Raw genomic sequence first — 11,815 nt, 5'->3', positions numbered from 1 at the left:
ATTCATCTAAAGGAATTAGGAATGTTAAAGATCCTAGTGTCAAACTCTGCTCATACATTATTCTGCACAGTGAAAATCAAACACCACTGTAGGAATAAGAAGAAACAGTTTTTTGACCAGAGGGGACTTTAATAATATTCTGTTAAAGTGTGAGTTAGCACTAGCAGCTCCCTTCCCAGTTTAATGTAGGGATGCACAATATTGGATTTTTGCCGTTATCTGATATGCCGATATCTTCCAGTTTATTTTGGCTGATGTCGATATATGCACAAACTTTATTTCACCTCAAGTCTCTTCTAAAGTGTAGTTCACATTATTATGCGTACTCTTATCCAAATAGCCCACTGGCAGATGCAGACATAAAATTTAAAACGACGACATTCACTGGGCTACTCCTCACATGGCCAACAGAGCAATCCTTGCAAATAGCAGATAAACCCACTTAGGACACTTCAAAAAACCTCCACACTGCATACATACTCACATTCTGTGTGCATTATTAAACTGTCATCTTATCGGCTGACCCGATATATAATTTGAAGGTCTTTACTGGCTGATGCCGATGACGTGCGGATATTATCATGCATATCTAGTTTAATGTGTGAATTGGTGAACAAGAGTGGTGCATTTAACCTGTCTTAAGCTGTATGTATGTCCATAAAATCAAATATAAGGTGGCTGGGGTAAATCCCTTGCTTGTTTAGAACCTTCAGAAACCTCAAATGTAGTACAGTATTTCAAGTTTCCAAGATTCCTATAGCTGCTTGCCTCTGTCCTACTGCTAGACTGCTTCAGGAAGCACTGCTGTGGCTGCACAGCATAACCACAGAAAACCTGCTTGTCTTTTGGCGCCAGCTTGTGGCCAAAATGTATTTCACATTGAATCCTAAACTTAAGTCTTGATTTAATAACTTGTACCTGTCAGGGAATTCTCAAAATAACACCCATGCAAAGCAGCGTGAGCGCTCACACACACATCTGACCAGCTTCTGAAGACTCTAATATTAAGATTTTTGAGGTTGTATCTTGTATTGGATAACCTGTCTCATGAAGAGTGCCACAGCATCTGCACAGCAAGTTCAGCTTCTTTTGACTTATTCATACTGGAGATTGTATTTCATAGATTTTACAGTCACAATAAATGTGTATGTTGTTACGGTTGCCGTTGCACTTCACGGCCACCGTATATGTGGTAACACACATTTAATCTTTCCAATAATTAGGACATGATTGATGTGATTAAATTTGTTTTCAGAATATTTGTCTCTTAGCGTCTGTAGAAATGTGGGAGGCATTGCAGCACAGAGGAGGCAGGAGGACAGTTCAAGGTCATTTCACTGAAGTATTTTTGGCTCTACTTTTATTATGTTGAATTTCCACTGTAACGCTATAGCAAAACAGGTCTGGCCCAAATACAGCAATGAATTATGGTCCAGAGGTGGTCCAAAAGTTTCAGAACTTTTCTGCTGAGTCTCCCCAAATGATCTATGTGAAATTCAAATGTAGGTTGTTTTATCAATCTGGATGCTGAGATATTTATATTTAGTGACTCTCTCAATCATAAGGCCGACCATTCATAGTGGAAAATATAAAAATCATTTTAGTCTATAGCTCTGGGTCTGGAAAATAGAATACATTTTGTTTTCTCAGCATTTGGTACAAGTATCAGGTTTTTAAAAGTCCAGTGTGCAACACTGAGGAGGATCTATTCTCAGAAATGGAATATAATATTCATAGGTATGTTTTCATCAGTGTATAATCACCTGAAAAGAATTACTCACTATTCAAAGTACACGTCGAATACATTTTTCCTAAAGATGGTTTCTGTCATTTAGGTATTTTTTTATCACACTGATGTATGCTCAACTGTTGAATTAGTTACTTAAGGCTATAGAAAGGGAGTTTCACCTCATGAGTGACAGCTGAGCCCTGCTTGTGTTTGAGTCGGCCGAAAAACGACCAGTTAGACTCTGGCTCTGAGTGGCCTCAGATGTTAACAAGATATTTTGGCTTCATGTTTGTACAGTGGGAGGAAGTGAAGACTCACATCTATCTTTTTATATGTCAATGGTCCCACCTCTGAGAGTTTTCATGCTGCCCCCACCAGTTGGAGGCAAAAGTCATGTGGCTACTCAGTACCCATGCATCACCACTAGGGGGCCACCAAAGGGGCAAATTCCAAATATGGGGTCCCAAAAAACTTTTGGGCCGGCCCTGCCAGTTCCCAGTGTCCCTTCACACTCACTCTAAACTTGTTTAAATAAAGCATCCTTCAGACATAATTCAGAGTTTGCTGCCTTACACGTTCATAAAGGTACAGTCTTACGTAATGGGAGCTCAGGCTGCTGCGGGCTCTCCTGTCTGCAGTCGTGCATGTGAACTGCATCACACAGCAAGTCTAGAAACAAGTCGCAGCATCAGTGTGCTGCAGTGAAATCCACCCAGCCCTCAGAACACACGCTGCTGCAGCCTGCGGAGCACCCACAGCACCCACAGCACACCCAGCACACCCAGCACACCCAGCCGGACTGTGCACCTCCACCGAGCCGAGGACGACACACGGCGAGCTGCCGGAACACAGCGGAGGTAAGATCATCTGTTCACCGCATTTTGTCCCGCAAGAGGAGCTAGGACAGGTAACCCGGGACAGGACGGAGTGTCATTGAAAACAGCGCTGAGGAGGCGAGCCGCCAGAGCTGAACTATTGTTAGTATGGGTGCGGTTTTGGGGGGAGCAGCGACAGTTGGCTGCTAAAGGGGGTGTCCTCAAAGAGAAGATCCAGGAGTCCTGCACGGAACGGCCTGAGTTGTGTTGTGGCGGCTCCTGGAGCTGTGCCAAGTGCTACTGCGGTCCCATCAGCTGCAGACCACTGTGCAGCTCGGTGCTCATCCTCTACACTGAATGCTGTCCTCTGTCTATACACAGTCCATAGACAGTCTGTCATTTAAAAGGTCGACTTCTTCAAGTACATTAATATTTATGATTGATGGAAGCACACTGTGTGTTTCTGTCTTAACAAGTAGCACAAGTCTTTGCTTTTGCTGACTCAAGGCTCAACCTTCAGGCTTCGGCCTGGACACAGATGCATGAGACCAGATCTCTGAGCTCAGTGCTGATGCAGGGAATAATGCAGGCCTGCCTCAGATAAGTCTGGGCCCAGGGATGCTGGAATTCAGTCAGAGTTGGGAGTAGCTACTGAGAGAAGTCACTATATATAATGACATCTCACTAAATGCTGAATGAATGATGGTCATGGTTTTACATTCATTTGAATGTCAATTTATATCCTATTGAATAGTTATTAACAACATTTTATAGAAATTGAATACATTTTCAGTGCAGTGCTACCCAACCCTTTTCCATCATTGAGTAAAGTAACATTTTCATACATAACAATAACAGTACAGAACAACTGGTAAGCTGTACAATGAACCCAAACAGTGAACACACTGGAGGAAGTTTGAGATTATATCTTTTAACAATCATTCATACTTAACAGGCTTCTTTTATTGACTAATTCAGAGTTTTCTTTTCCCTGACACTTATCCATTGTTCTATTAGCCCTTTGGTTGTTTTAACTGAGGCTGTTTATCAGACAGTGAAGGCTCTGTGAATATAGTTTGTGTTCAGGTCTTCAAAGTTCAGATCTTAAATAATAATCTAAATACAGAAATAAAGACATTTCTTAAATAAAGGCCTACTGTTCACATTTTCAAGTTTTCTTACACACCTTAAAACCAAGAGGGCATTGTGACCCCCTGTGAAGCTTTGGCGACATCTAGTGGGCGTCTCCAACCACTGTTTTAGCACATGAAACATAAATAAATAAGGTAAAACCACATTACTGCCATTAATACCAGTGCGTATGTAAATCCCGGTAAAAAAGGAGAAAGTCACTATAAGTTTAAACATTTATGAACTAATGGTTTTCATTTTGTGAGATTTATGGGGGTGCTGCAGCCCCCTCAGCACCCCTACCTCCAGTACCCATGGCTGGGCCCCTGAAAAGCTCCAGTGGATGGGCCTTCCCAAATCTGCTTTACTTATATCAACACATGCACAAAGTTTTGAAGACTATAGTCTAAATCTATACATTGTAATGCCTTTTGAGACTAACAATAATCACTTAGGAAATAATGTCAGTGCCAACACATCGATGAAAATTCTGCTGTAGCCTACTGCCCAGTCTGTAAGTACTAATGAGTGTGGGGGGGCCAGGCAGTGGTTGAGTTTGAATTTGGTGGTTGCTACATCCACTAAAAATGGCGTGCCAGGCAGACACTTAAAGCTGCAGTAGGTAACTTTTATGAAAATATGTTTTTTGTCATTATTGCTGACATTTTCGCCATATTCTGAAAGTAGTACACGAGACAGAAAATCTGTGTAAAAATCAGGTTCGTCTGGCTCCTCCTAGTGCTCCTAATGGAATTTACAAGAATCCACCGGGCCTGAACAAAAACAACCAATCAGAGCTGAGAAAGATTTGGGTTGGAACCTTGAAGAAAGTGGTTTGTTGAGTTTCATTCCCAGGGTCCCAAAGTGTCTGTATTTGACGTCCTGGGAATGAGACTGAAAATTCAGGCTCTGATTGGTTGTTTTCATTCAGCCATGGTGCACTAGGAGGGGGACCTGCTACTACACCACTAGATGCCACTAAATCCTACATCCTAAATCCTTGCACACTCTCCCCCAGCGTTACCAGGCTTTTGTGTATCATTTAGGCCTAACAAAGGTGCTGAATGTGTTTCTTTTATCAAAACTTTCTTGCAAAGACAATTTTTTGCAATGTCTACACCTCTCTAGCTAGCAGTGTTCTTCTTCTCTGCCTTGTGCCAGCAGATTTCTATATCTATTGGCATGTCAGCGACACCAACTGTTGACCAGTAGAACTTAACCTTTTAACCATCCTGTCCAGTCTTTGGCCACTCTTTCTTTTTGACTGCATCCTTTTCTACACACTCTCGTTTCTCCATCAGCAGAATGTCTCTGAATGACAAAGACCCGGTTCCTGCAGTGGGGAACCTCTCCCCGGGTCAGCTGCAGTCTCTCTTCAAGATGGAGCCCAAGACTCTGGGGGTGAGTTTCATTCAGAGTTTGGAAACCAAACCACATACAACATACCTGTCTATCAGAGATTCACAGTCACATTCTACATGCGACAAAGTAGGAACTGACTTGTATTAGGGTTGGGTGATGTGTTAAAATTTCCGACCGGCTACCTTTAGTCCTCTGTGACAGTAAACTGAATATCTTTGGGCTGTGGACAAAACAAGACATTTGAGGACGTTACCTTGGGCAACTAATCGATTAATTGAGAAAACGGTCGAAGGAATAATCGATAGTGAAACTAATCTTTAGTTGCAGCCCTAAAATAAACCCTTAATTCACTCGTTTTTCAGTGGGTGTGTACTGTCTCTCTGAACAGGAGCAGCTCTCACTTGTTCTTTGGAGGCGGAAAATTAAATGAGCAAAATTTAATTTATTTCCCAAGATATCCCGCCCCCAAAAAACAACTGGCAATGCATTCCAGTTGCTAATGGCCGATATATTCATCCTTTTCGCCCAACCCTACTGTTTATGGGACATAGCATACTGTAATTATAACTGTGTTCCAGGAGCCCAACATAGAAATAAAAGCAGAGAGGAAATATTAGCTTGGTTTTTTAGATTTTGTGATTCTTATTTACCAAAGTATAAATCTATATTAAATATGTCCTCCTTTTTTGAGCGTTGTCAACAGATTTGTCTCTTATTATCCTCCCTCCCCCACCCCTCCTCAGGCGATCCAGATCGTTATTGGGGCTCTGATTCTTTGTCTGAGTGCCTCTGTGCTCCAGATCCACGAAGTCCACTTTACGGGAGACGTGGCCCTCTTCCTGATAGTTGTCATACAGGTCAGTTGGAGGCCCCTGCCTTCACATATTCCTTACATTTCCTCCAAATGCTACATATAAGTAAGTTGTATCGTAACCCTCCAGGTGACCTTGTCTGGTTCAGTGTTGGTCCACAGTGGGAGGAAGCCTACTCTCTTTTGGGTGAGTCTCAATCAAACCAGAACTCTTTGTTGCTTTGTGTTATCTGTTGCTCTGTGTTATCATCAAGCTAGATTCATTCAGTAATCTAAAGGAGCAATCCACCCTACAACAGGCTATAACACGATGGCCTCTAGTTTCACAGTGGTAAACTGACGGTAACAGCTGATAATGCTGCAGCCGCGTGTTCATTGATGTGGGTGTGTTATGAATATTCCGCCTACTCTTCCTCTTTATCTGGAGAGACTCTGGACAGGACACACAGACTAAGTCCTCTAAGTCCCTAAAATGTTATACTGATGCCATCCAATAAAAATGTCATAAACTCACTGTTTAGTAGTTACAACAAACACCATCATTTATTGTAGGAATATTTTAAGAAATTACATAAAAGAATGTAAAGTGTGTGACACTTTTCATATTTGCTGAAACTTTCACTATATCCTGACAGTAGAACATGAGACAGATAATCTGTGAAAAAATCAGGTTCCTCTGGCTCCTCCGAGTGCTCCTAATGGGATTTTTAAGAATCCACCGGGCCTGAACGTCTGTCTCATGTACTAGTGTCAGGATATAGTGAAAGTTTCAGCGGTAAGTTTTTTTCATAAAAGTTTCCTACTTGCAGCTTTAAGTACCTTTATAGCTTTGGTTATTTTCTTCTTCAATTATTGTTAATGACAATCTCAATAACAAAGATCATATTTGAGGCTAGTTGTTATTTTGTATGGTAATGTTATTGTATTGCACGCAGAGATTGAATTAACTCAAAACTTAAATGGCTTAAACAAAATACTAATGGCCTAAACTAAAGATACATACTTCATACATACTGGCTGTAGAGTGGCAACCCAAGCAGATCATTCTTTTCAATCAGCTCCACTTTTGTCTGGTTACCAAATACCACCACTGCTCTTCCTGTACATGAGCACTGCTGTTGTCGTTTTTAGGTGAAATGTGTCCTGGTGCTGCATCTCATCAGTGCTGCGTTTGCCACCGCTGCCCTGGGTCTGATGTCCAAACACCTCCCCTACCGCCAGGACTCTTACCACTGTGAACACTGCCGCAGACTGGAGCTACATGCCGTGGTATTGTCTTTAAAACCTACACAGACATTTTCTCATGATCTCAAACATGTGTGTGGTACAACAGAATAGCCATATCAGCAGCTAGTATTGTTGCTTTTCTGCTGTGAAAATGTAGAACGTTCCTCTGGCTCTGTGGCATCTTCAAGATGAACTTGAATAGTTGTAATTCAAAATTGCTGGCCTAAACAACAAAACACCATTTCTGCCAGAAAATTCCATTTTGGATTTGCTTTCTACATTGTTTGTTTTGGAACATGAGTCTTGCCTGGTGCAAGACTGAAACAATGTTTGCAGGACAGAAATACAGTCCCCTCTCACATTATACTGTCACAGTTTTAATCTACCTATGACATTTTTTTTCCACAGTTACAACAGTAAATGGCTGAGTGGCTATGGTCACATTGTAGCACACTACAAATAACTGTGATAGTTTTTAAATTTTCCCAAAGTAATTGCATATGATCCAATATGTTTGGACTTTAAAAAGCATACTTGAATGTGTCGACTGGACTAATTATTATGGTTTTAAAGGCGCACTCCCTGATTTTGTAATATGTTGTCCAATAGCACCCATTACTTAGTCCCGCCCCTTTTTGCTCTGTGGTACAATAACAGTTCAGTAGGCATCAGAACCTCGGTCAACTTTATCCTTTCCCATGTTTAGATGTCCTATGTGCTAGGCTCGGCTATGTTGAAGCTAAAGTTTTGCTGGAGAGCAATACATTAGCTCATATACATCAATTGTTAGCTAACAATTAGCTAATAGCTAATATTAGCAAGCTAACTAGCTAGCTAATTTACACCAATCTTACACAAGATGTGATTATACATGTTATATATCTATATCTATCTATATCTATATATCTTTTAACTATTCAATTGTGGTATTTTAGCCTAGCACATAGCATATCTAAGTACAGTAAAGGAGAAAGTTGACCGAGCTTTGATCAGCTGTTATTGGAACAAAAAGGGTCAATTGTGTTGAGTTTAAAAATTAAAACAGAAAGTTGAAGGACTTGTTGGTAGCCTATATGTTGGATACTAAAGCAAAATAAGTGACTATACCATTTTAAGAACTGGAATTGTATTGTTATAGTGAACTTTAAAATCACTGGGGGTATTCACAAAATGTCTTTGTCAAACATGTTAGCTACAGGTAGCTACTAACTGGCCAAGTTAGCATAAACGTCTAAAACGAATACGTTTTTTGGTCTTCTTGGAAATCTATTCGGTCTTGTGGTAAATCACAAAGCATTTGAGGAGAAAAAAACTGTTCATAATTCTGTAACAATTTAAGAGTCCTTTGCTCTTTCTTCCCCAGTGGTCCCTGTCAATGTATTGGATAATACATTAATACATGTTGATGGACACTCTTAGCAACCCTCATATAAACTGTATGTAAGGAAGCAAATGGTACCGCTTTTGTATATAGCCTACATTTTCCCCCTATAATTCTAGAAAAACGGAGCTAAATTCTTAACCTACTTTATCGATCTTTAGGGGAATATAAGAAACATATTTAATAATCCTTTCTGTGATTGAACCAGTCTTTTTACATGGAGATTTGTTTTCATGCATTAGAGGAGGCAGGCTATGAAGCATACACAGAGCCATCACTGATGTATGACTAGTTGACACTACATGTTATGAAAAAGCAGTCTCTGTGATTCTTTGTTTTTACTGTCCACTGCAGCAACATTGTTTCAGGAAATGCACTGGGCTGATCGAGCAAAAGTGTAAAGTAAGTGATTGACTACTGTTACAACTAATACTGTGGTCAGATCTCTTGTAGAGTGCATGTAGAACACAGAAATGTCTTTCACCAATGAGAAACATAGCAAGAAACACGTTGTTTCATACTGGCCCTGTTTTCTCACCGTATGTGCTCTTGGATTTGTCTGTCTAGCTGTTGATTGACGGGATCCTGGGCACACTGGTGATCTTCCTGGTGCTGGAGCTGTTGATCTGTATCACTGCCATGCTGTTCGGACTCAGTGTCCTTGCTGCTGGTGGAACCCAGGTGAGCTATTTGAAAACTCCAAGTCTACAGATACAGTTTTGATGTACTGTCACCTTAAAAAGCGCTCAAATAATGCAGGAGTAAAGCAATTACATTAGTGTACATTCAATAAGTGGTAAACTGGATTACACAGGTAGTAATAAATCATAGGTGCTTAGGTGAGATGGGAGGTGAGTGGTTGGTAAGGTGTGGTGAATCACCTGCTCTGTTAAATTAAGTGGTATATCATTGAAATACAATGATAACTTAGCAATAGTTAGGGTACATAGGGTTAGGGTACATATTCACCATTAACTAGTTGCTTATTAGCATGCATATTAGTAGCATATTGGCTATTTATTAGTCAATTTCCATTTCATTAATTAATAATGGATTGTAGGCTAAGATAACCATGTATATTAGATTGTAATGTGTGTGGAATAATAGAATTATACATCACTTTTCTTTATTTTGATATGCATTATATATCGGCCATCGGCTGCCCTGCTGTCTGAATATCGGAATCAGCCATTTACAGTTCTTTGGACACTATTGACACTTGTTGTTTGTGTTTCGTTACATAAGAACAGGCCACATTTGTTAAGTGTTATTAAGGGAGAATTCATGTGGTACAACCACCTTATAGGCCCACATTGAACAAAGCATATTAAGATCATAATTCATCTACAACTACTTCCTAACTTACTATCAATAAGCAATAATCCAGAGATTTTTCAGGGAAAACTAATGACCTAGTAGAATATAGTCATGCAGAATAAGGCATTAATATGTTCTTTATAATGACTAATAAAGAGTCAGTATGCTACTAATATGCATGCTAATAAGCAACTAGTTAATGGTGATATGTGTACTTTAATATAAAGAGTTTCCATAGGTACTCCCTCTCTCCTCACCACTGCTGAGGGGCCCCTGGACTGGGCAGCTCCCAGCTCTCCTTTGAGTCTTTGTGCTCACCTTATCCACCTTAGTTGCATTAGCATTTTAAGTACAAATTGAATTGAGACATTAAAAGCTGGTCCTATTACTGTCAGTAGTTTGGCAGAAGGCTGAGAGGAAACTACTACATAAAAGCTGTGTGTGTGTGTGTGTGTGTGTGTGTGTGTGTGTGTGTGTGTGTGTGTGTGTGTGTGTGTGTGTGTGTGTGTGTGTGTGCGCGTCTCCCACAGGCTCCCAGCCACAGACCTGTCTATCCACAGACTCGCCCCCCACCTGTTCCAGCTGTGCAGGCTGTTCCAGCTGTAGCTGAGCCATCTCAGGTACCTAACTAACTGAGTCCCTGTGAGCTTAATTCCTCAGCTGTGTCTTCATTAGTTAGTTTTGCTGATTCACCACACACAATTACAATTTAAAATGCTGATATCTTCTGCAAGCCATGTTCTCATTTTATGTGTATCAGCAGGTGGCTGTAGTTGTGACTGAACCAGATTCAGAGCAGGTGGAGGACATCTCCACCCCCCCTACTGAACCCCAGGTGGAGCCGATAGATGCTGTGCCCTCAGAGCCCTGATCTCAGCACACACTGCGGTGTCATGTCATGTCATGTCAGTCATAGGGTAAATATGGATGTCAATTTGGGAGAACTACTCCTGCTGCTCGTTGTAATTAGGACTCAGTTATCTCCTATTTAGCTCGATGGCTCATGTATCAACTCAGGGGACAATGGGACAACAGATCCGCTGCTGGCAACAGTTTAAGGTGATACAAACACAGGGTTCCCACTTCCCACACGTCCTGGAAAACCAGGAAATTTGGAGACTAGTTTTCCAGTCATGGAAACACCTGGAAATTGATTAAAATTAACAAATATCTTGGAAAATGTTTTATTGTATTTTAGGCCCTGATTCAGATAGCTTACATAAACCTGGGTGCATTTTATGTTTGAAACTCGACTGTTGACTTCAGAGTAGGGGTAGCAGACGTGAAGCAGAACTGACCTGCAGCGATCTTTTCGCCATCAACTCTGTATCTACATCTATGTTATATCTATGTGCATTCAGCCTGTTAATGAAATGTACAATTGTTGTTGTTAATTGTACGTGCAATGGACACTTTGACTCTCTACTTCTTATTTTAATAGGCTACAGTGTTGGTCTTGTTACTCCAGAATTTGTATTTATTACTCATTACTCGTTACTCTTTTCAAAAGTAATATTACTACTTTACCCATTACTCCCTGCCAACAGTAATTTGTTTTATTTCTTTCTGCTTCACCCCACAGAAATGGTAATTGCGTCCTTTCTCCCCAAAATTCAGACCCAAAATCCAGTTTTGTCTGTTAAATGGGAATATAATGGGAATACTTCCAGCAGCTGAATGAAAGCGTTTCCATCTTCCAAGCTAATTTCTTGCTTCCTGATGTCCACGATTACAAAAATGAATCTATGGATGTGATCAGATTGTTGAATTTTAAATCAGCAGGAGGGTGACAAAAGTAAGGTTGTAACTATTTACAATGAGTAACTACAAAAAAAATGAGGGGTAACTGTAACATTATCACTGTAATTTATTAGTAATTAGTTAATGGGGAAAGTAATATTTTTACTGTAATATCATTATTAGTAATACCTTAGCACCCAAGACTCATAGGCTCATAGGTGAGAAGATACATTTAAAATATATAAATAAAATAAATAAATTCTACTTGAGCTATTTCATATGGGCTGTGGACAAATTAGTGT

At 40.4% G+C, this 11,815-nt stretch overlaps 1 protein-coding gene across 4 annotated transcripts; it reads left to right on the top strand.

Annotated features, from left to right (window-relative positions):
• Positions 1-2,322: 2,322 nt before the first annotated feature.
• si:dkey-81h8.1 (uncharacterized protein LOC100034657 homolog) lies at positions 2,323-11,594 on the top strand. Of its 4 annotated transcripts, none has more exons than XM_051390963.1 (9): positions 2,323-2,586; positions 4,980-5,076; positions 5,781-5,894; positions 5,979-6,035; positions 6,980-7,117; positions 8,811-8,858; positions 9,024-9,137; positions 10,304-10,393; positions 10,534-11,594. In XM_051390963.1, the coding sequence occupies exons 2-9, from the start codon at positions 4,981-4,983 to the stop codon at positions 10,642-10,644; spliced, it is 768 nt and encodes a 255-aa protein (XP_051246923.1). In that variant the 5' UTR covers positions 2,323-2,586; position 4,980; the 3' UTR covers positions 10,645-11,594. The 4 variants fall into 4 exon arrangements, with proteins under 4 accessions (XP_051246923.1, XP_051246922.1, XP_051246924.1 ...); XM_051390962.1 differs by having other exon boundaries at positions 4,977-5,076; XM_051390964.1 differs by having other exon boundaries at positions 2,324-2,586; positions 4,977-5,076; positions 10,537-11,594.
• Positions 11,595-11,815: the final 221 nt, after the last annotated feature.

The sequence above is a fragment of the Dicentrarchus labrax genome, unplaced genomic scaffold, assembly GCF_905237075.1.
Source record: "Dicentrarchus labrax unplaced genomic scaffold, dlabrax2021, whole genome shotgun sequence".
Classification (NCBI taxonomy): domain Eukaryota; kingdom Metazoa; phylum Chordata; class Actinopteri; family Moronidae; genus Dicentrarchus; species Dicentrarchus labrax.
The sequence above is the reverse complement of the archived record's forward strand: the minus strand, read 5'-3'. Positions and strand labels throughout refer to the sequence as shown.